This window comes from Columba livia, chromosome 19, assembly GCF_036013475.1.
Source record: "Columba livia isolate bColLiv1 breed racing homer chromosome 19, bColLiv1.pat.W.v2, whole genome shotgun sequence".
In the NCBI taxonomy this organism is placed as follows: Eukaryota; Metazoa; Chordata; class Aves; order Columbiformes; family Columbidae; genus Columba; species Columba livia.
The window spans coordinates 9,809,076-9,832,994 of NC_088620.1; the positions used below are offsets into that span (position 1 = coordinate 9,809,076).

Consider the following 23,919-nt stretch of genomic DNA (forward strand, 5'->3'; position numbering starts at 1 on the left):
GACTATGTGGGATCATTTCTGGAAGCATATGGACATCTGTGCAGTGACCAAGACTGAATCGAGCTGACCTAGGCTCTATTTTCCCCCAACCATTCTTCAAGGAGGTACAACAGATGTTCCAAGTGACTCTGTCCACCTCTGTCCCACCTTATCGACTGAGCTTTCTTGAATCAGAATGCAGAAGAAGATACTGATGTCAGGAGAATGACACCAAAAGCCTATCTGAGTTTTAAGCCTACGATAAGGGTGGGCACTCTGATACCCTGCTTGTTTTTCTCCCAGTTTCACAGAAATGTTCCGTTTGTGGTCCAGCTGTAGTGGCCACAGAGCTTACCAGGTGGTGTTTGTGCTGTGCAGAATGTGCTGCTAGTACAGCTGGGTTTGAATCTTCTGTGAAAATGATACTTCTCTACTGTAATGCCCAAAGAAATAATAACAACAACAGATTATTCCTGTATAGAGTAGTGACTGTGGAGCACTTATGTTGTTTCCCTCATTCTTGAAGATGTATCACAATAGATGCAATGCAAGTCCTGTAATGAAGAGGTTACTGCAGTAAATTAACCTTTTCCTCTTAGGAAAACAGAGGGAGTGTGCCAGAGGGTACTACACGTGCAAGTTGGTGTTTTGATCTGCAAAACCTTTGCTCTGGGCACTCAAACCAATCCTGCTGGGGCTGCTGGGAATGTGCTGGGGTTGCAGGGTTGCATGCAGACATAGCTCTGTGAAGTCTTGAGCCTACAAATGGTTGAGCAAGTTACTAAGCCCTGGGAGTCCCTTCACAGCTTTTCCCCGTCATTAGTGCCACCTGGATCCACCCTCAGCTGCTCTGGAGAGCAAGTTGCCAGCACAGGTGAGTCAGAGGGGCAGCAGACGCTCCAGGGCAGGGCGGAGTGCTGCCCTATAGCTACTGGTGTTGGTAACAAACCAGGTGCAGACCTGGTGTTCACAAAGCTGAAGGCAGGGGCAGGGACCACATTATAAATTGGAGTGGCTGTGGTGTGGGATGTTGTTACAGGTATTTGTGTTTTCTAGTTTAAATTTGTCTGGGAGACTGCCCATGACTGCCTTTTTTTTAATTATAGAAAAAGAATGAATTTTAGACGCTTGGTGGTATCCTTTTTTTAAAAGAAAACAAGGTTTTACTTTGTGTTTTCTACATTTTCAAGTGCATCTGTCCTCAGACTTAGCTCTGATGCCTGGAATCATTCCCTCTTTCCTTTCCCTGCAGACAGAACAGCGAGGAGCCCCGTTCCCAGAGGAGAGCGCTGCTGTGTAGATGTCACTTGCGCACCCCCTGCCTCGGGTCTTCTAAGGTAAGATCATCTCTGACAAATGGTCTCCAAATACAGCAGTCGCATCCTGAAATATCTTCCTGAGATCCTTTTTTTTTTTTACTGTAAACTAATTCAGCAGTTTCTACTATCAAAAAATTACCAACCTGAACTTCTGCTGATTGACTGGACTTTCCTGTCTGACCTAAGAACCATATTTTGCACAAATTGTGTGTACGCGTTAAGGAGCTATTTTCAGCCGCAGAGACCGACTATGACATTAAAGCTAACTTAGTTAACTCACTTTGGAAAGTGCTTTGGAAATGAAACCTGCAGGGTAACCTCTGATTTACCTTTCATACTGTTCATTTGCATTTGTTTCTGCATGGATCTTGCTTCTATTTGTGTTGTGGTTCAGAAAGACCTATTTTTCCAGGCCTGAGGTCTGCAGCAGGGTCAGGCATTGTCTCACCTCATGTTCTTTAATAACCTTGTCAAAGTGAGCGCTTTCAGCTTGGAGGGAGGGAAATGCCTTTCTGACTGCAGGGAATATAATAATTGTCAAACAATATGTGCCATAATCAGGCTAATTGATTTAGAATGCAAATTAATCTGCAGAGGTGGCCTGAAGTGGCCTCATGAAGGCAGAACTAATGGTGTCCCACCATCCAAATGGGATCTGATGCCTTCTGTGGCTGCAAAATGTGCGGTGAAGTCAAGCTGACCCTATTGTAGTGGAAAGTCTTTGAACTGGAAATTGTTATGGGCTGGACAACTATTTTGGGGAGCTGTCTCATGTGCCTGCTGTGTTCTTGTGTTCTCCCCTCCGCATCGCCCCCAGACTGCTGCCAGAAACGGGAGGTTGAGCTGCACAGCCCTGTGTCTGACCAGTAGGTCTGCTCTTATGTTCTTAACTGTTCTGAAATTCCATTAGGAAGAGGCTCTTCGGCCAGAGGGCGGTTGGTCACTGGAACGGGCTCCCCAGGGGGCGGTCACGGCACCAAGCCTGGCAGAATTCAAGGAGTGTCTGGATGATGCTCTTAGTAATATGATTTAATTTTAGGTAGTCTTGTGAGGAACAGGGAGTTGACCCCAATGGTCCTTACGGGTCCCATCCAACTCAAGAGATTCTGTGGTTCTATGTGCCCGTTCCCACTCTTGAGCAAAACGGGAGAGTCGGGATCATACACTTATGGGGAGAGAGAGAAGGCGGCTGCCCTTTCAGCAGCAGCCATCCATTAAACTACTTTAAAATGAACATGAAGGTGTAGGAGAACTCCGGTACATTTTGCTTTTCATTGTGCAGGCTAGAAGTGGGCCTTCACCAGATGATAAAGGACATCTCTGCCAACAAAAAGGGCAGCTTACCCATTTCCATTGTGCCATTTCCTGCATTTGATGTCTGTCTGCCCTGGTCACGTACCTTGGCCAATTCAGTTTGCTATGCTGATGCCAGAAACAGTTTATTTTTTTATGAAATTAGAGAGCTAAACTGGCTCACTAGAGACGGGCTCGTGCTGGAGCCAGGGTGAAGGCCTGAAAGCAGCCATTCCATGTAGATGTAGCTTCAGACTGTGCACACAATTCAGCTCAGGTGATGTGCAATAACTTTTAAAGCTGTTTTAACTTAATTACTTTAATCCCTGTGACCATACTAAAGCAAAACAATCATTATTCTCAAGAGATCTTTTGCTGTCTTGAAACGTATCTGTTTTATGAGTAATGTCACTAAAATTTTTAAAGACTTAGCTTATTGTATTATTTTTATTGCATCAAAATAAGTTAACAGTGACTTTCTACTTAGCATTTGTCAAAATCCAGTAATCCACAGCAGCACTGTGGGCTCAGAAGAATGTCCCTCTTGAAGTGTCTAGTTGCACCCTCTCCGTGTGTGAGCTTTGAGTGTCCAGTTTTCTGAGGCAGCCGCTTCGAAGCAGCGTTACTGTTCAGACAGTGGAAACCTGCTTGTCAAGTTGGTCCAAAATAGACATAAAAAGTATCAAAAGCCTGACTTTTGCGCAGGAAGCGGTGCCGGGGTAACGGCGGCGAGGGGCTGGGAGCCGAGACTCAGCATCAGGAAACCCCAGTGTCTGCAGAGCAGGTTCCAGGTGGCAGCAGCTGCACCAGTGACCTGTGGCACTGGGTTGTCTTGTCCAGGATAGCTGCACCTCACTGCTTGCTGTTGAAGTTTTTGCCGTGCTTCCACTGTATTTATTTTTTGAGTACGTTGCTGCTTGGCCCAGTTTGCCTTCTTGGTGAGCTGTTCAACCCCACGGCTGCTGCAGAACTGGATGCTGAGATGTCAGATGTTCCCCAAGAGACCTGGGATGTCCCATGGTGCTGCTTTTTGCTGATGTAATTGAGGGTTCAGAATGTATGGGGCAGGATGGTGCTGTGAAGTTATGTACTGTTGTAATTAGCTGGCTTTTTATCCACATTAAGGCTGGAGAACGAGTATGTGTTAAACATCTCAGTTGTGAAAGTCCCACCGCTTCAAAGAAGTGCCGAGCCTTGGCGTGGTAAGATTGTGCAGTGTTTGTGCAATGTTCCTAAATGAGGTGTGTGCCTAACCTACTGCTGTTCTGCAGGCTAAAAATGGCAAATGGGAAAAAGAATTACAAATATGAGAATAGTTTCTGGTGAGCCGTTGTGCTGTGGGTCAGGACCTCCTCTCAGCACAGGCCGATCCACACCAGAAGGCTGTGTTCCCGATGATCACCGGTACCTTCTCTGTCTGCTGTTCCACGCTGGGGAGGGAGGCAGGGGGAGGTTTGGCAGCCCCGCGAGTTTTGTACTGGAAGCACTGGTGTGCTTCACAGGGATCCCTCGGGATTAACCCGGGGTGTCTCCCTTACCAGCTGCAGGGCAGGCGGGGAAGCAGCGGGGCAGCTTCTGTGGCCTCAGGATGTTCCAGTGAGGTGAAGATCTTTGAGATTTGAAAATAAAAGAAGAGCTGCTGGCTCTCAGCAGTTTCCCTGTGTTCTGCCTCCCGGAGAGGGGCTGATTTATGGAGTAACTAACACAAACCACAGCCAAGCTGTAGCTGCCTTTAGTCTGAACAATTTCAGCCAATTTAGCCTTAGCAATAGAAAGGGGTGAGGGACAAGATGAACCTTTTTCAGAGTCCAGCAAGCTTGGCCCTGCTGAAAGATGGGATTGGCACAGCAACAAGTAGCTGTGCACACAGGCTGTTCTGTGCTTGCATTCCTTGTGGGCAGCTGAGGAGGTTTGTAACAGCTCCTGCTCGCGTGGAATTTGTTGTGGATCCTCTGCTTTCCCTGCAAATACTTGCTGTGCCTCAAGCCACCCGCATCTTGAGTCCTTATGGCAACACCTCACCAGTGTAAAGCCGAGGATCAGCGTGGATTAGTCCCTTTGCACGTTCAAACTGTTTATTTTTTTGAGGAAGGAGCAGTGAGAGCTGGGTTTAGAAAAGTGCTCAGCCAAAAAAGTTTGTTACCCAAAGCTATGGGTGAAAAATGTGAAACACGTTGGGAAGAGTGAAAATGCGGGGTTCTTATAAAACCTGGAACACTGCAGGGACTCTGATGCTGAGCTGAGTGCTGGGTTGGGATCCTGTGCTGGCTGCGGGAGATGCTGAGGAGCGAATGGATGGCTTTGTGCTTTGGGCAGGAGCAGCTCACGAGGCATTTGCCAGCATTGGGTCAGTGCCGGTTCAGTGATGCAGAATCACACCCAGTGCAGCGTTCGTTCCCTGCTGGGAGGTGCGATTTTGCAGGAGCACTAAGCCCCAAGTGCCTCTGTCGTGACAGGTCGTGCTGCGAGCAGCCAGCGCTGCAGCAGCGAGGGACGTGCTGCTGCGGGTGCAGCCACGGGTGTCCCACACGTTTGGGCTGTGACAGGCTGCGCAGACTCTGGGATGCGAGCAGAGCAGATGTGATGTTTCCAAAGATACCCTTGGAGCAGAGAAAACCTTTCTTTGGTCCCGGAGTGTAAAATACTTCAGTAATCAGCCCATTTGTGTCTCTGTTGGGTTCCTCACTGGTGTTTTTCAGGGAACTGCTCAGCTGTGCTTGCTGCAGGGGTGGTGTTGGGGACAGGAGCTCGATGCTGCTGTGGACCCTGGGGATGAGGGGCTGCAGCAGCCCCACTCCTGGGGAAGTGCTGGGGTTTGTGTGTCTGCCCTGTGTGTCAGGCTTTGCTAATCCCAGAAATCTGCCCGCAGGATTGCCCAGAAATAGCACTAACCCTTTCTGTTCCAATCCTCTTACCATGGAAGTAATTTTTCCCTGTCTGATTTAATTTCTCTAATTTCAAAGCCAGCTTCAATCTCATGGATTTTCTGTTTGCATGTTACCCTTTTGCCTGGAATAACTGTCTAAGCACATGTTTAGATTTGAATACCCAGCCAAAGGCAGATCCTAGTGCTGGCAAACTGAAATTTGTGATGGAGAACTGTGTTAAATTTTAAAAGAAAGTCATTAACTCCCGAGCCAACCAGCTGAATGTGCAGTTTGCTGGAGACTCTAATAGAAATGCAGGTTAAGGTCAGTCCCCGGGGGTTTGAATGTTAAGAGGGAAGTTAGAAAGAGTTGGCACCTCGCTGTTGGGAGCCAGTAGAGAAAGAGGCTGTTGCATGCATCACCACTATCTCTTTCCAGCATGCAATTTAATTTGTAACTTCCCAGCAGTGGAGCTCTGCTTGCTTGGATCATTTATATACTGGTTTTGGGTTTTTTTTTCCCCTTCTCCTTTACAGTGGTGCCAAGGTCAAAGGCTCGTGGCAGCTGAATCGCAGCTTGAGCACAGGACACTGGTGCTTGACATTGCTGGAGAGAGTGACCGTCCCGCGTGGGAGCCATGGAGCAGCTGGGGCTCACGCAGGAGTGCTCAGGTGATTTCTCCACTTGGTTTGCAGCGCTGCTCTGTCTGCTGGGTGAAGGATGGATCGTGGCTGTGCAGGTGCCTGGTTGTCACCCCTGAACCAGGTGGCTCTTGGAGGACTTGAGGGGCTGTGCCTCCCGCATGCCCTTTGCGGGATGTTGGTGATGCCCACCCAGCTCCTGCGGGATCATGATCGACCTCGGGGCTCCCTGCTGGTGCCTTGTGCTGCAGGGTGGAGCAGACGTGGTTCTGCTGGGTTTGGGAGTTAAGAGTGATTTTTACAAACAGTGAGACTCTGGGAGGAGGATGTGGGGGAGTCCCAGAGTCCCACAGAGATTCTTCTTTACCTTTTCTGTTAGTATTGTTATTATTTTTAATTTGGAAAAACCCTACCTAGTGGGATTCTTTTACCCAAACCTGTGAGACTGCCTGCTTTAGAGAGACGGTGCTTTTTGCTGCTGTCCTGTTTGTCTTTCCTTTTGCCTCTTAAGAGCATTTTGCAATACAGACCTGGAGAGGGGAGGCTTCGTGTGACCCTGGGGAGCTCCTAAGAGACGAGGTGACATATAAACACCACTCACCACTGCTGTGTGTGCTGGGGAGAGCTGCAGGCTCAGCAGTGCCAGAGAGAAACAGCACAAGTCGTGGTCTCAATGCTGTTGCGGGATGAGTGGTGAAGGAGGGAAGGACATGGCAGGGCTGGGTTGTGCACGCTCTGCTCGTGTTAACAGAGGTTCTGCAGAGCTGGGACTGCAGGGTGGGTTGTTTGCGTGTTCCATCAGTAGAACTGCTTGGTTTTGTGTGTCCTGTGGTGTGGGATATGCTGGGTAGCTGGGGATGCTGTGCACTGAAACATGCAGTCGCAGGCTGTATTTTACTTCAGGGGCAAGTAAATTGACTGGGATAGTAAATTGACTGCGATAAAGCTTTAATTTTGATGGGTGGCAAGATGAAAGTCACTGAGAATGTCAGCAAATGGATTCAGCTGAATAAATGACAGGAAGAGTTTTTTCTAAGCCTGGAGGGAGGAACATATTGAAGTGCCTTAGAAATGACCATGTATCCCTGGGCAGTGGCCACCCCACCTGTGTGCTGCTTCCTGGTTGTCCAGGACTGTGATTTAACACCATTTACCTGCGGTGCTCAAGCATTGCCAGGGCTTCTGGGGCTGTGGCGAGGGATAGATGGATGATTGGGATGTTTGTTCATAGTTAACTCATCCCTGATCTCACCTAGTGTGACAGGATGTGCTGGAAGAAGCCTGGCCAGATGTTTCTGACCTTGAAGAGTTACTGGACCGTGCTGGTGCCCTCACTCTGTGCTATGGCTGGGAGATGTCTCTCCCTCCAGGCTCCCGTTTCTGGGTCTGTGCACTTTTTCTCCATCAGTGAGGGATCCTGTGGCAGGTTCCTGGGTGGTGGTTTGGCTGTGAGCAAGGAGGGGCTGGTGTGCTGGGTGCTGGTCACAAGGAAACTGTCCCGTTCCTCCCTGTGCAGAGCATCCCTGCTGCTCTGAGCCTGAGCGCTTCAGGTTGTGGACTGGAAGCTGGATCTGAGCCTTGCAAGACTGTCCTGAACACCCGGCAGGAGCTGGGCAGCATCTCCAGTGTCCTGGAAAGCTGATCATGGGCTCATTAAACCCTGAGGGGGCTGGTTGACTGTTTTAAATACAGTAAAATATAACGGTGCTGAGCAGAGGATGCACTTGGTGCTGGTGTGTAAAGGGCCAAGGTGCAGCTGAGACACGTGCCAGGGGTGACTCCCTCTGAACGAGGGTCTGTGTTCTGCTGTGACACTGGCCCCGGTGACTCGCCATCGCTCCTCTGCCTTCTGCACCCAGATGGAGCTGGGCAGGGGGGCAGTGGGGGACAGAATGGCCTTGTTTGTGCAGAGCTGGCCAGGGGAAGCTCGGAGCAGAGACCTGGCAGCGTGGCTTCTGGGGAAGGCTGGGACGGGGTGGGGACGTACCCTTGTGGCAGGTAAAAACCACGGGTGCTGCAGAGCCTCCAGTGTCCCCCATGTCCCAGCTCCCTGTCCTGCTGTGTCCTGTCCTCATCTCCTTTTTTCTCTGGCAGGGACAGGGCAGAGTTCCCGGTTGCTGGAGCTGGAGCGTCTGCCAGCCCTGCCAAAGGGGAGATGTGGGGCTGTACAACCCTCCCTGCAGATGTCAAAGGGACCATTGGGGAGCAGGAGGAAGATCAGCCATGCGCGGGTGAAGGGGAAAGGTATGTGTTGGGAGTGTGAGTGGGGCTGTGGGGCAGCCAGGGACTCGGCGCTGGCCAGGAGCGTGTGGAGGGGTGAGCATGGGGGGGAATGGCAGAGGTGTGTGTCCCCTGGACTCTACAGATCTTGTCCTTTTCCATCCCAAAGATGTCAGTATATTTAGTATTACTTCAGCAGGCTGGGAAATGGAGGTGCCTGTGCAGCACTGACAGCAGCTGTCTGCAGTGGCAGCATGGCCCTGTGCTGGGCTGCACCCGTGTCTCTCCCAACCTTCACTTGTCAGGGCTGAGCTCTCCCGTTACCCACCTCTGCCTGGGTCCGGGGCAGTGGGATCTGTGAATTGGCTGCTCTCAACCACAAAGCCCGCACAGGTCTGATCCAGACCCCCCCGTGCTGTTGTGGACCCCGCAGCCTCGCAGCAGTGCCACGGGGAACAGACCTCGCTGAGTGTGGCATTTCCCGCAGCATGGGGAGTGTGGGGACAGATCTGCTCTGCCAGGGGTCAGTCCCCTGTGGGGTCCTGCGCTCTGGGGAGCGGGGCTGCAGGGATCCTGGGACAGCACAGCCTATGGGGAGGGGGTTTCACAGAGAAACCATCTCCATCATTCCTCCCCACTCTCCAGACTTGTGCTCAGCTCTGTGTGCTCCCGCTGAGCTGTGGGGCGCTGTCTGGAGCTGACGGGTGCATTGTCACCCTTTGGGGCATGGGAAGGGCTGCTTGGGGTCTTGCAGAGTGACCCCACGAGCCTGGGGGGCTGTGTGCCTCTTTCCTCGTCACACGAGAGCTGAACAGGTAACCCTTATCTGGCCATCCCTCCCTTTCTTGCCTCACCCCCACAGACCAACTCTTACAGCCTTTCCTTGCCTGCAATAATTTCCCCAGAGCTGCCTCATGCTGCTGTCCCCTTCTGCTCTGGTGGGGCAGTTCCCCAAGCAGCTGAGCATTTGCTGGCAAACCTGGTCGCACAGTCATGGGGTTACTTACAGCCTGCCGTACTGCAGAGGAGAGGAAACGTTGCAAAGTTTTCCACTTTTCCCAGGAACTCATTCCTGGTGCATCAGCGGGGTGGCTGTGGGACGGTGCCGGTGCGGGTCTGGGGTCTGCAGAGCGCTGCCCGTGTCCTTGCACATGGCTGCGGCGCGGGGCTTGGCCTGTTTGCTCAGGCAGGTGCAGTCCCTGTTCAAATCCGCGGGGCCAATGGGAGCCGCGCCGTTCAAACGTGCGGCGGTTGGACGCGTGTCCCATGGAAACCCGGCTGCCTGTCACTCCCGGCTTAAACGGCTGCTTGGCTTTCCCGGGCTAGGCTGGGAGAGCTCCAATTACTGGCTAATTAGAAGTGTCCTGCCATGGAGCCCGGCAACATCCACAGAGTCTCGCTCTGCACCCGCCAGGCTGATCCCCTGGGAACTTCTTTCTACCTCACCACGTTTGGTAAGCGTTGAGCCCGCAGCTCCGGCGAGCAGGGGGTGCCCGGGGGATGTGGCCAGTGCAGCACGGGGAGCCGTGGCAGGTCATGGCCTGTGCCTGGCTGATAGGAACGGGCTGGAGAGCTGTTCCCCAAAGGCATTAACACTGAGCAGCAGCCTCTGCTTGCATCTGCCTCGCTGAGCTGGAATAATATGTGGCTCCATCGAGCTGGCAAACTGGAGAGCACCCTGAAATCAAGCTGCCGCGGCCAAGGCGTGCTGCTGTGGTCAGCCGCGTGCCGAATACCCAGGTGGTTTTGCACCCCTGGATGGGCAGGAGCTGGGAATCCTGTGCAGGGCTGGCCAGAGCCCAAACACCCCTTAGGGCAGAGTCCCAGTTTCCTTCTCTGCTCCTTGTGGGTTTTCCTGGGGCTGCCTCAGTTTTGCTGTGAGGGCTTGAAGAAGCCCATGGGCGGTGGTGACTTGGCTCTGCGGGCTGGGCTGCAAGCCCTGCGCACCCACCTGCGAGCTGGTGAGTTTGGCAGCAAGTGTTGTAGAATCTTAGAATCATTTTGGTTGGAAAAGACCTTTAAGATCATTGACTCCAACTGTTAACACTGGCCATTGGTTGTGGTTGTCAGCAGCCGTCCTGCACAGAGGGAAGCTGGGTGCCCTTTTGACTTGTTAACATCAAACTGCTCAGGACAGCCTGGAAGATGAAATCCTCCTGTCTTTGCAGGACTTATTTGTGCCAAATATTGTGAGGTTTGTGGTGCCTCTTGGATCTGTAACCAAGCATCATCTCTGCAGCTGCAGTTCCTTCATGGGCTGACCATCGCTGACAAGACCTGGTGTTGGGTGCTCTGAGCAGGAGAGAAGAGCAGTGGCGGGGCCAGCAGCCCTGGGGGTGACCCAGGTCCTGGGAAAGGCTGGTGCCAGGGCCCCAAGTTGTCCATGGTGATCTCGGGGTGCTCTGCCTCATGCCATGGGGACCTCTCACCCAGGCACTTACCTGACATTACTTTCCTCTGGTCAGAATTCCCCTTGCCATGTACACTGATGGCTCTTGGGTGTCCCAGCCAGGGTGAAACCTGCATTTTTTCTGCAATAAAACAGAAAAGCATCTAAGGAGAACATCCCCAAATTTTCCATTTGTCAGAGATGATCAGTAAGGGACAGATTTTCCTGCCTGCTGGGTTTTCTCCCAAAGGACACCACCATTCATGTGTCCCCTCCCTTGGCCTGGCAGACTTCTCTCATGGGTGGGAACCTGTTTGCTTACCAGCTGGTGCTTGTTTGTACCCGGATTTTCCCTGTTCTCCTGGTGCCAGCTTTGTTCAGCGGCTCAAATCGCCTCTCCTGCCCTGTGGGGTCCAGACGGGCAGGGTCTGGGTGCTGAGCCCTGCCAGCCCTGCTGAGCCTGCTCCCTGTGAAGGGGGGTGCACCAGGAGCTGTGTGTGGGTCCTGTTGTGAGATGAGCTGTCTGCTCTTTTGTCTCCCACTGGCCTTTCTCTGCTCCTATTTTCATTTACATGAACCTTCATGGAACGCAGGTCACCTGGAGAAGCTGTGTCAGGGCACCTCTGCTGAAGCTGTTTCCCTTAGTTCATGTTAGGGATGTGTAGAAAGAGGTAAATCTAGGGAATAACATTTAGAATCACAGAATCATTTCAGTTGGAAGAGACCCTCAGGATCATAGAGTCCAACAGTAACCTAACTAGCATTAAACCATGTCCCTGAGAACCTCATCTAAATGCCTTTTAAACCCCTCCAGGGATGGTGACTCCAGCACTGCCCTGGGCAGCCTGTTCCAATGCCCCACAGCCCTTTGGGGAAGAAATTGTTCCCACATCCAACCTCAACCTCCCCTGGCGCAACTTGAGGCCGTTTCCTCTGCTCCTGGCGCTTGTTCCTGGGGAGCAGAGCCCGACCCCCCTGGCTCCAAGCTCCTTTCAGGCAGTTCAGAGATCAGAAGGTCTCCCCTCAGCTCCTGTTCTCCAGCTGAACCCCCAGGTCCCTCAGCCGCTCCATCACACTTGTGCTCCAGCCCCTCACCAGCTCCTCTACTCTCTCTCTAGTACCTCTAGTTTCTCTGACTCTCTGCTTCAGAATGAGGTGGAAAGGCAGCCCAAGAACTTGTCTTGATGTAGGGGTTTGTGTTTCAGCCCCTGCGGTCTGAGGTGGTGTGACTGCTGCTCTTGAGCCTGTCCATGTGCAGATGCTGGGACGGCACATCCCTCCCACCAGCTCCAGCTGGGTCGGCTCTTTCTGACAGCAGCTTCCCTCTCTGTTCCCATCCCCACGCAGGTTCTGGAATTGCTCCAAAGCTGCTGAGCGCTCCCCTGGCATGAGCTGGCTGGGACTCCTTTGGGGTCAGATGGGCTGGCTGGGGTGTCCTGGGGTGTGTGGTTTGTCACTTCATGTGCCTTGGAGATCATGGGAGCTAACGCATTGACAGGGATGTCACCTGTTCCCCACAGGAAGGAGAGGCTCTTTCCCACTCATACTCCCAAATCCTTTCTACTGGGGCCAATTTGTGGTATTTCTGAAAAAGGCCAAAATGCCCATTTTCTCCCTGCTCTCCTCTGGTGTCACCTGTGACACAGGTGCCGGGGCGCTGTCCCTGCACCAGAGCAGCAGCGCTACACGCAATGCACGAGGCCGCAGGCCCGTCTGACCTGATCCCTCCTTGTGCAGGAGCCTTGTCCCCATGTGTCCCCCAGGAGTGGCCCCAGCCAGCCCCAGGGCTGAGCACAGAGCTTCCTCCCCCTGAATTTCCCAGCACAAAAGCTTCTTTCTCCTCCCCAGAGCCCATTCATTACCAGGCTGACTCCTTGTCACGCTTGGTTAGATGGGGGCATTTTGCTTTTGTGTGGTAACAGTTGTTACATGCTAATAGTGGAGCAGCGCAAAGGTTCCCACAGTGTCAGCGATCTGGAGGTAGCGGAAGGGTTAAAGTCTTGGTCCAAAAGGCTGGGGTGGCATGATGGCACCAGGGGACAATATTCTCCCTGTTGTAAATCAGTGTTGGCTTCAGCAGCGCTGTCCTGATTTACCTCACCTGGGTTGTCTTTGCTTTCTCACCTTGCACGTGTGCCCATGCAGATAAAGACTTGCATCTCCACATCTGCACAGCTGTGTGCTCCCAAACACGCAGATGCACACATGGGCACACACTTGAGCTGGAGCGAGATTTAAAAATTCTGTGTTTTTTTTTTTTTTTTGAGTGAAAAATGAGTTCTCTGAGCTGTTTCAGGTTAGACAATCCCTTAAGACATCCACACCCCAGCAAACCTAAGCCCTTGGGTGCATCTTCTGCAAAATGAAATGTTGGTTTTGAATTTGAAAGATGTTTAGGTGTCCATAAATGGTGTTTACAAGTCTTTGTTTTTTTTTTTTTTGTAAGCTGGAAAACAAGTCAAAACGGGATATTTTGCTTTGGACTGAATGAAATGTTGTGCTAATGCTTTTGGACTTTTGATTCTCCCAGAACATTGGGGAACATTTAGTTTTGGGTTGGTCTGGAGCAATTACACAGATTTCAGACCCTGCGTCACCCTGAAAATCTGCACATCGTATCCCAGCTGGCAGGCGGCAGCTCCTTGGACCCCCTTGGGAAGGTGGTCAGAGGGGCTGCACGCCCCACCGTGTCACCGCCACCCTGGAAAATGCTGTCGGCTGAGTCTTCGTGCCAGCCTGAGCATTGTGGATGGATTTTCGGGCTGATGCAGAGTCGCTAGTGCATGGGAAAGTGAGTGTGTAGCTGTGAGCGAGCTGGCAGGGCCGAGCTGCTGCCCAGTGACCCGTCCCCGTCCCTCGCTCGGCGGGTTCACACGTGCGGCTCTCCCGGGCGCTGAGCTCCTGCGCAGGGTCTGTGGCCACTTGGGTTTCCAGTGCTGCTGGTTGCTGGTTGGTTGCTGGCAGGTGGGTTCAGGCAGTGCTGAAAATCGCAACTCGCAGCTCCAGGTGAAAGGAGGGAGCTCGGGAATCTGGCACAGGTGTTTGAAAAAGCAGCAGGACCTGCAGGATTTGTTTGGAGCTGTGCAAGCACTGGGTTTGATTCCCAGCTCTGCTGAAGGGCTCTCACCTCTGCACAGAGCGCGCTGCGAGCAGTGAGTTCTTCTGCAGTTGAGGGCGCCGTATTTTCAGGTGGTGGCTTTACGTGTCACCTGCCAAAGGTGTGTTTGGGATGCTCCTTCCTTTGCTCTTTCTTTATGAATAATCCTGCTTTTTGTCCTTGCACCTTTTCGGGGGGTTTCTGGACTCAGAGGCCTGCCTAAGCAGGGTTTCAGCTGAGCCTGTCCCAAGTTCAAGAACACAGAGGTTGGATCTGCCTCCATAGTCCACACTGAGAGCAATTCCCCAGGAGGATGCTCCAGCTGAACTGACTTACTCTGGTTTGATGCTTCTCTGGCTTCATCCCTCCCACCTCCTCTCTCTGTTCCAAGCTCTCCCTTCCCCTCCCACTTCTGTGAGCTGAAAAGGCTCTGATGGGTGGAAGTGTTGCCTGCTGAGCTGCACCGGGCTCTGCAGCACCCGCCAGGCACCGCTGGGTCCCACGGTGAGCTCTTGCTGCTGTGCTCTACCAGTCCATGTGCGGAGAAGTATTCTCCTTCATGGCTGTCTGTGCTCCTGTAACAGCTCAGATCAGCCTCCTGCTCCAAGGAAGATCCCCTCATTTGCTTCAAGCGCCAGGTCTTGGCACCTTGAAATCTCTTTCTCTCCTGTGTTCTCTGCCCTTTTGAGGGACAGAAGTGGACGCCCCTGTGCTCTCATTAAGATCTGCTCTTTTGGCCTGCTAATGACTGCCTTTGATCTCAACTGCGCTCCTCACTCTGCTCACGATGCCGATGGGGAGCCGGGCACCCGGGCAGGTCCTGACTCAGTGGGCAGCTGTGAGTAAGGCAGAGCACCAGGAGTGGGGGGATCTCCATCCACACCTGCTCCAAAGTTGGGTTTCTTCCACGTAGCTGCTCCCAGCTCTCCCCTACCACCTTCTCCTCCATCAAGAGCTCTCAGTGCTGTTACACCGGGAGCCAGGCAGTTCCCTGGGGGCTGTGTCACTGGGAGCCAGGATTCTGTTTGGTCCCAGTCTCCCCGGGTCTGCGACAGAGGGATTGCAGGACAATAAGCATTGCTGTTCCCTGGGGTTTGGCTGCTTCTGGCCTTGTTGGCCACCTGACAATTATTCAGTGTCAAAACACATGACTGAAACCATTCTTGTTTAATCCTAGATTAAAGCAAATATTGACTCCTGGTTTTAGGGGATGACCTGTCTGCTCAGCAGCCCATCCCATCTGGGGTCCCCAGGAAATGCACGAGGCTGCAACGTGGGAGCTCTTGCCGTGCTCCCATTCCTGGGGGGTGGATTTGTGCTGTGTTAGTCCTTGTCACTGCATCTTCTCTGCTCGACAGTGCTGGTGATGGGTGACAGTGATGGGAGGCAGCGGGGAAGCTGGGTCTGGGCTGGGGGGAGGATTTGAACAGCTGCATCCCCCTGTTACACTGGGGTTAATTCATCCCACAGCGACTGTTCATCCTGCTGCTCTGACTTCCCTCTGCCATGGGCTTGTGCCTTATGCTGGTGGAATTTACTGTGTGCTGAAGAAGACAGTATTTGGGTATTCCTGGGATGTTGTTACATTTTTTCCAGGATAAGTTGGGGAATGACCTATTAGAGAGCAGTGTAGGGGAAAGGGACCTGGGGGTCCTGGGGACAGCAGGGTGACCATGAGCCAGCACTGGGCCCTTGTGGCCAGGAAGCCAATGGTACCTGGGGTGGGTTAGAAGGGGGTGGTCAGTAGGTCAGAGAGGTTCTCCTGCCCCTCTGCTCTGCCCTGGGGAGACCACATCTGGAATATTGTGTCCAGCTGTGGCCCCTCAGTTCCAGCAGGACAGGGAACTGCTGGAGAGAGTCCAGCGCAGCCACCAAGATGCTGAAGGGAGTGGAGCATCTCCCGTGTGAGGAAAGGCTGAGGGAGCTGGGGCTCTGGAGCTGGACAAGAGGAGACGGAGGGGGGACTCATTCCTGGGGATCAATATGGAAAGGGGGAGTGTCAGGAGGATGGAGCCAGGCTCTTCTGGTGACAACCAGTGACAGGACAAGGGGTAATGGGTTCAAACTGGAACAGAAGAGGTTCCACTTCAATATGAGAAGAAACTTGTTCCTGGTGAGGGTGGCAGAGCCTGGCCCAGGCTGCCCAGGGGGTTGTGGAGTCTCCTTCTGTGCAGACATTCCAACCCGCCTGGACACCTTCCTGTGTAACCTCATCTGGGTGTTCCTGCTCCATGGGGGGATTGCACTGGATGAGCTTTCCAGGGCCCTTCCAACCCCTCACATTCTGGGATTTGGTGACTTGCTTGGTAGCAGAAAATGTTTTCTCCCTGATTTTCCCCTTGGCCCCTGAGTGATGCCCATGCCTGGGGTGGGGAAGCAGGATGGGTTTGGGGCCTCAGGGATGTGGGGGGAGCTGTGCCAGCCCTGCCTCCTTCATTTCTCCTTCACCATCCCTCCTTTCCTTCCCCAGGCCAGCTGAAGCTGTCTGTCGAGGTGCGGGACCGGACCCTGGTGCTGCACAGTGAGTATCTCCCTGGGGCATGTGGGGAGGTGGCCCCAGTGTCATGCTGGGCTGGTGATGGGGACAGCACAGTGGTGCCTGTTCTTCAAACTCTTTGGAGCTTCATGAAAGCTCTTGGGAGCATCTCTGTTGTGGAGCAGCATGATGGGGGCTCTTTGATGTAAAGGCTAAACTGAGATTTCTAGAGATGTTCATTTGCAGATGATCACGGTGTTTTTTGCATCCATGTGTATAAATTCTTTTTCTTTAACTGTATGTGAAAAGAAAAAAAGCAAATAGAATTTGGAAAAGAAAATCTGAAGTGCTTTATCTCCTCTGAAACATCTTTTACATTGGCCAATACCATTTGCGACATTTGTCAGGGCTTCTAAATCATTCAGTTACCTCCAAACACTGCAATTTTTTAACACCAGCATTGTTTCTTCAATAGAAGCATTTCACCTGGTCCAGGCCAGGGTTGCTGTCCCTTACACCATGGCACGTTTCCTGGGGGACAAAAGATGCTTTTCCCTCTTTGGGGACTCGGGCCTGGCCACCACTGCTGGGTACCGGAGAGTGATGCACCTGGGATGCTGGCTTCTTCACAGCCATGAGGCAGGTCCTGGGGAGCTGTGGCACTGCGGCTTTAGTGGTGTGTGTTAGAAAGGGCACCGCTGCCTTGCTGGGCTTGTTAGGACGGAGCTCAGCCTTGTTCTGACAGCCTGTCCTGGGCAATTGCGACTCTACTGCGCATCTGTTGCCTCCAGCCATGGGGCTGGGAACCCACTGTTCCCCACCATGGGGCAATAGCGAGTCTCTGCTGGCAGAGCTGCCATCAGGATGTGCCCATTGATATTTAACTTGATGATACATTTGGCTCCGGGGCAGGGAGCCCAGAACTGTGTCAAGTCAGGCAAACAAAATGCCATTTGCCAGCTGGATGCTGAACTGCATCTGCTGCCAACCTCACCCATAGATTCTTGTATTTATAGCGCAGTTGTATTAAAGGCAAAAAACATAAGTTGCTTCACCTGGCTGTGGGTGCCCAGTGAGACCAGGCTGCTGGGGAGCTGTGTGCAGATCCTGATGGGGTAGGAGGTGTGTTTGGCCCCATGAGGACAGGACACCCCATTGAACAGAGCACTGCGGTGTATGAAGATGCTTTCCCTGCCGCTTTGGGGCTTGATTGATTTGTTTCCTTTCCAGTCATGGAAGCAAAAGGGCTGATGGGCAAGGAGTGCCGGACATGCGACTCCTACGTGAAGGTGGGTTTTCCTGGGGCTTTGCTCAGGGAGCTTTGGCTTTCTTGGGTTTTGGGTTTGGCTCTTCCAAGCATGTTCTGGGCTGCCTGTACCTTCCCCTTCCTCCTCTGTCCTCATCTGGCTCAGCATCCCCAGCATGCAGGGAGGCAGCTGCTCTCTTGTCCAGTGCTGGAGGTCTCCCTGGTTTCGTTGGCACAGTGTCTGCATGGACCCAGAAAAGTGGAGGATGGGACCTTGCTAAGGGCTGTGTCAACCCAGTGGGATGCATCCCAGTGGGAGGCAAGAGCAATAATACATTTAACTTTCCATTGAGCCATAGCTTCTATTCAGCATGACTGTGGATAAAAGTAGCAGCAAACAATCAGAAAGGGCTGTTGGGCATTAGAACAGGCTGCCCAGGGCAGTGGTGGAGTCACCATCCCTGGAGGGGTTTAAAAGACATATAGCTGAGGCTCTTAGGGACATGGGTTAGTGTCAGAGTTAGGTTATGGTTGGACTCAGTGATCTTCAGGGTCTCCTCCAACCAAAATGATTCTATGAATCATTGAAGCTTAAAGAACATTAAAAATAAGTACCAAGGCCTCATGTATATTCTGAAACTAACTTCTGTTTAATTTAATTGTGCAAGAGCATCCCCCTGGCTGCCAAGGGCTGGTGGTGTGCACCATGCAGGAAGCATCTCCCCTACAAGGGGGCTGCAAGTCAGAGACCAGCCAGTGGCATTTGTGTGCATCTGCTCTTTTCCTTCCCTCCCCTGCCCCAGGGGGTGTTGTAATGCAATGACTTGACATGCATGGGGTAAAATGATCTAAAGCATGCATTAGCACGGGCTCCGCTGGGTCTCTGAGGCTCAACCATCCATAACAGTGGCCGTGCTGCTCTACTGCCACCCCAGCGGCTGGGGTGGCAGCTGGGTGCCAGTGCTTGCTTTGAGCGCTAACACGCTGCTTGTTTTCCTCTGTAAAGACGTCGATCGTGCCAGATGCTGACTGGAAATGCAGGCAAAAGACGAAGACTGTGCCAGACAGCAAAAATCCTGTCTTCCACGAGCACTTTCTTTTGTGAGTATGACAGGGCAGGGGAGGCTCTGACCCATCTGTCAGTGCTGTGTTCACGTTGGGGGACACACACGACCGCTGTCCGGGGATTCCCTCTCGAAGCCAAGACCCTGTGTTTGCTTTAGCATTATGGTCTATAACAAACACACATCACGCATGAGCAGGTCTGCTGCTGAGATGAGGAGTGACAGACATTATTCTGCTGTTTTTTATAGCTGAAATGCCTTGAACTTTTGGGCAGAGCTCTGGGGAGGCTCACAAAGCTGTCGGCACGCAGCATGGCAGCGGCGCTCCCGCACACTTGGACTTTCTTGCTGGGCAGGAGTTGGGCAAACATGCTCCATTTCCTAGACCTTACACCTGCAATAGTATGGGCATCAGTGTGAATGAGGAAGGTAAAAGGATTTCCTATAGCTACAGCATGTTTCTGCATAGGAAAGGAGCTGTTGTGTTTCGGTAAAGCTTGTTTCGCTGGCTAATCAGGCTGTGTCAGACCTCTGTCCCCCTATGGCATTTAATTTGGCACAGGATGGTTGTTTCAGAGTGTGAACTGTGGCACGTTCCTTGCATTTTACCCTTTGATATTGGAAGTGTGTCTTTCTGCAAAATTTTGTTCCCCTTAAACCACCTGAGCGATGTCCCCAGCACCTGCCCCAGAGATGTCACATCCCTGTGCAGCTTTCTGTGAGGAACGAGAGAATTAGTGCAAGGGTGGCTCCTTTGAGAAGGTGACCATTTGGGGTGAGAAAACCTGGCTCTGAGGAGGATGAGGAGGCCCCGGCTGTGAGGGCAGCCCTTGCTGAGCGCTGCTGGGGAAGATCGGTGCTCACGAGCTGTTTCCTCTGCTTGTTACAGCCCAGTGCAAGAGGAGGATGAGCAGAAACGTCTCCTGATCACAGTCTGGAACAGAGAGAGAAATTCCAGGTAAGGGGCTGCCAGCCTGCCATACCATCTGTTTCAAGTGGGGCTGATGTGGCAGCAAACCTGCTGTCTGCTCTGGCCACCCCACGTGAGCTCCCCAAGGGAGCTGCCCTGAACAGAGGCTGTGGCTGGTGACGTTGGGGAGCTGAGCAACAGGACTGTGACCTGCTGGTGGGTGCCTCAGCCACGGTCGTTCCCCAGGGCAGCCTGTGCTGGTGAGCACTGCGGTGAGCTGGTGAGCACCTACTGAGCTGTGTGGTTACACCAGGATTGCTCCTGCCTGGAGAGGGAGGCAGAGCCTGGGCACTGCCTGGCTCCCAGCATGGGCAGGGGTCACAGAATCACAGAATAGTTTGGGTTGAAGGGACCTTCCCAGCTCCCCAGTGCCCCCCCTGCCATGAGCAGGGACATCTTCACCAGCTCAGGTTGCTCAGAGCCCCGTCCAGCCTGGCCTGGGATGTCTCCAGGGATGGTTCATCCACCACCTCTCTGGCCAACCTGGGCCAGGCTCTCACCACCCTCAGGGTCATGAATCTCTTCTTCATGTCCAGACCGAATCTCCTTCCTTTACTTTAAAATCATCACCCCTTGTCCTATCACAACAGGCCCTGCTAAAAGTCTGTCCCCATCTTTCTTATCAGCCCCTTATCCGGCCCCATCTTTCTTATCGGCCTTTATCCGGAAGGGCCACAGTAAGGTCTCCCCAGAGCTTCTTTTCTCCAGCTGAACACCCCAACTCTCTCAGCCTGTCCTCCCAGCAGAGGGGGATATTTGGGGTGTTCCGGGAAAGGGCTGCATGTGGGGAGCTGGTCCCCTGGGAGTTGTGAACAAGCATGTGCTGATGGTCTCTGGCTCTCCCGTAGACAGAGCAAACTGATCGGCTGCATGAGCTTCGGTGTCAAGTCCCTCCTGACCCTGGACAAGGTACCTCTGTGCTGGGGTGCAGTGTGTGGAATGGGTGCCTTTTTCGGGTCGGTGTGTGGATGTTGTCACCCTCAGGGCAGGAGCAGGCTTCTTGCACCATGGGACAAAGATGCTCTGAAGGTGCCCAGGGAGTTCCCTGGTCCCATTCCCAGTATGGATGGCCACTGGGAGACTGGTGTTGGTGTGGCTATGGGAGATAGAGATGAAGAAGGATCTTGGGACATGGGACCATCACTCCTTTCTGCAGGGACACAAAGAGGAAAGCAGCAATTGGGGGTGCAGAGAGGCAGCCCCAGCGAGTGCTGCCTGGGGACAGGAGATGGAGTCAACCTCACTGGCACGTGTCGCATCTAACAAGTGGCTGCTGGGCGGTGGGGACACACTCCTCTGAGGGCTCTGCCCGTTTCTGTGCGCTCAGCAGCTGGGTGTTCAGCTGAGGTGGTGGGCAGAGGGCACACGCAGAGGCGTCGGGCTGTTCCCAGGGACAGCGGTGCTGCCAGGCTGTGCCCTGGCCACAATCTCTGTCCCCACTGCTGCAGGTTTGGTCACAGTACTGCTGCCCCAGCCTGGCTGCTGCCTGGTAATACACATCAGCAGGGTTTGCTGTCCTAACGAAGCCTGTGAGGCTGCTGCTGAAATAACTGACCCCTGTCAACCCACTGAAACGCAGAAATGTTCATCCCAGCTGCCAGGGGTTGGGGATTTCATCCCTGACAGCCCTGCTCTGCTGTCGGCACATCAGAGCATCTCAGTAAGCGAAGGGGTTTGTGTTAATACATCACCTGAGATGTGGAAATTTGCTCCCTAGCAAGAGTTATTTGTGGCAGTGACCTGAGAAGAGGCCAAGAGGTAGTTTGAGCATGGCCTCCTCTGGAATCTGCACAAGCAAGATCCAGCTTTGCTATAACAGTGAAGAGAATTGGGCAGAGCAGCAATAAACTGCAGCTCTCCCCAGGAAGACTCTCTGCTCTGGTCATATTTGTTCTCCACAAAGATGTCCTCTCCTTTTCAGGCTTTGACAGTGAGCTTTGGGAAACGTTGTTGTGTACAGAGAGGATGGAGTCCATGGTGTCAATGTGCACAACCCCCTGCTCTGGCAGGAGGATGCTGGGGGTGTGTGGGACCTCAGCTGCGGCTGAGATGAGCTGGCCCTGTTTCCTGGGTGCTGTGTGATGCTGCTGGAGTATCCTTCCCTCTCCTCAGTTTCCTCACTGTGGATTTAAAACACTCATTTTAAAGTGGGTCTTTTCCTCTGGCCTCTGGGAACATGGTTCCTGCAGCCCCAGCTGACTCCTGGTCTGGGTCCAGGTGGTTGGTCCCCCCAGCTCCTGTCAGCTGCCTGGGGAGCGTGGGGAGATCATGGCAGCTGCCTGGGAGGGAGGCGAGGGATGGCCCAGGTCACCTCTGTCCCCTGCGCTGTCCTGGCCCATGGGTGTGGGACAGGGCAAGGGGAGCCCCTGAGGAGCACCCAGCACTGCTGGAGGCTGGTTTGGGTGCACTCCTCTGGGGATGAGGCTGGAGCTGTGTCCCCCTGCGAGACTGCCAGCTGCTCAGACACAGTATGGGCAGTTTTACTGGAGACTGGCTGTTTTTCTGCACCTTGTATTTCTCTAAAAATCTAGAAGCTTGTTACTTCAGTGGATCTTGGTCCCTCCTTGCAGGGGGGATGGCATTTTAGCTGGTGCCGTATCCCAAGAGAAGGACTCCAGGCTGTGCCTCTGTGTGCAAACGCATCTGGGCAGCCTCTACATATGGGCCTGGGGCAGCTCCTGCAATGGGGTTATGGGCAACCAGACTGGCTTAAATGGGGGTGAGGATCTGCCCCTCCATCCACAGCTGCTTTCCTCCCACGCAGGAGATCAGCGGCTGGTACTACCTCCTCGGGGAGGACCTGGGCAGGACCAAGCACCTGAAGGTGGCCACGCGGCGGCTGAAGCAAAGCAGAGGTGTGTGTGTCCCCTGGCATGTCCCAGGGAGAGCTGGCAAGGTTTAGATGAGGAGTTACCTCGTGTCGGCCCCTGTGCTGGTGGGGAGCAGCCCCCAGCACGAGGCAGCTCTGCCCTGTAAGCACTTTCCACCCCTGCGACAGCACCGGGGTCCCAAAGGATCAGCGTCGGGGAGATCCTGGCCAGTTCAGTGGACGCTGCCCAGGCACTGGGCTCTGCCCTTCAGCCCTCGCTACTGCTCACCTGTGGCTGTCTGGGGCTCTGGGTGCACCCCAGCTTTTGCAGCCACGTCTCTCCCTCTTGCTGGGCCTTTCACTGTGCTGACTCCTGCCTCTCAGACCCAGGGCTGATCCCGCAGCCGGACTCTGGCTCCTGGGGTCTGTGCAGGATGGTGGGAACTGCTCCTCCTTCCCTGGTCTCCTTGCTGTGCTGCCAGGGTGAGGAGGACAGAGTCCCAGAATGTCAGGGGTTGGAAGGGACCTGGAAAGCTCATCCAGTGCAATCCCCCCATGGAGCAGGAACACCCAGATGAGGTTACACAGGAAGGTGTCCAGGCGGGTTGGAATGTCTGCACAGAAGGAGACTCCACAACCCCCCTGGGCAGCCTGGGCCAGGCTCTGCCACCCTCACCATGAAGAAGTTGCTTCTTGTATTTAAGTGGAACCTCCTGTGTTCCAGGCTGGCACAGAGCAGGGTGGGACAGTGGTGCCTGGCCCAGGTGTGCAGCCACCTGCAGCCTGGAAGAGATGTGCCCATGCCATGGAAGGATCTCATATATAGTGTGTAGATGCAGTCTGGGGGGAGAGGGGTTGTCAGAAGATATGCTGTTGGGCTCATATGGCCTTTACCACTTTATTTATCTTCCAGAGATGGTGCCGGGGAGCCAGGGTGCAGCGCAGGAGAGCGGGGATGCTGTGAGCACGGAGCAGCTGAAGGTGGGTGTGACAGGGCTGGGACCCACCAGGCTGCGGAGACGTGGGGTCGGGGGCTGGCTGGCAGCATGCAGGGGTTTCAAACGAGCTGAGGGACAGAGTGTTGGTGCGGGTGATGCTGAGGTGGGAGCTGTGTCAGTCTCCTTATCAACACCGTGGCTTTTATAGGCAATTAGTTATTCTCATCAAGGACCAAATAATGGAGGTGGGTGATGTGGGTAGTAACCCCAACTCACTCCCCCTTGCCATTCGGGGCCCACCTGTTTTTGTAGTGTATTGCCACAGAGACAAAGCAGCAGCTGTTGGCTGGGAGCGATGGGGACTGGACGTGATGGGGACGGGGCTGGCCGGCTGCCTGCCGCACAGCATCAGTCCTGGCCGGCTCAGTGTCTCCATGGACGGGTGCGTCTGCTCCCCTCCTCCTTCCAGGGCCCTTTGCTCTGGGAAGAAAAAGGCCCATAGTGGAGCTTCAGTGATTTATGGGAAAGGCGAGGGTGGGAAATGGGAACACAAACACATGGCCTGCATCGGAAATGGGGCTCAGCCGGCCCCGTGATTTATCTGTGCCGAA

The 23,919-nt window shown here is 53.5% G+C and overlaps 1 protein-coding gene and 1 long non-coding RNA gene across 7 annotated transcripts in view; one reads left to right on the plus strand and one right to left on the minus strand.

The window, feature by feature from the left end:
* Window positions 1-3,019: 3,019 nt before the first annotated feature.
* Window positions 3,020-9,463, minus strand: LOC110365741 (uncharacterized). The gene is made up of 2 exons (XR_010467220.1): window positions 9,327-9,463; window positions 3,020-7,737 (listed from the first exon to the last, which is right to left on the minus strand). It is a non-coding gene; the product is annotated as an uncharacterized LOC110365741 (long non-coding RNA).
* RGS3 (regulator of G protein signaling 3) overlaps window positions 5,995-23,919 on the plus strand; it is a 78,433-nt gene continuing 60,508 nt past the window's right edge. Inside the window, exons 1-9 of one of the 6 annotated variants that reach the window (XM_021300262.2) lie at window positions 5,995-6,129; window positions 8,194-8,343; window positions 16,276-16,326; window positions 17,512-17,570; window positions 18,534-18,628; window positions 19,481-19,549; window positions 20,410-20,470; window positions 22,326-22,416; window positions 23,284-23,351. In XM_021300262.2, coding sequence (XP_021155937.2) covers window positions 6,096-6,129; window positions 8,194-8,343; window positions 16,276-16,326; window positions 17,512-17,570; window positions 18,534-18,628; window positions 19,481-19,549; window positions 20,410-20,470; window positions 22,326-22,416; window positions 23,284-23,351 — 678 coding nt within the window. In that variant the 5' untranslated portion in view covers window positions 5,995-6,095. Of the gene's footprint in view, window positions 6,130-8,193; window positions 8,344-9,635; window positions 9,774-16,275; window positions 16,327-17,318; window positions 17,571-18,533; window positions 18,629-18,852; window positions 19,021-19,480; window positions 19,550-20,409; window positions 20,471-22,325; window positions 22,417-23,283; window positions 23,352-23,919 lie in introns of those variants that run through there. The other 5 variants (XM_013370185.3, XM_065036082.1, XM_065036083.1 and 2 more) reach the window with 5 other exon arrangements.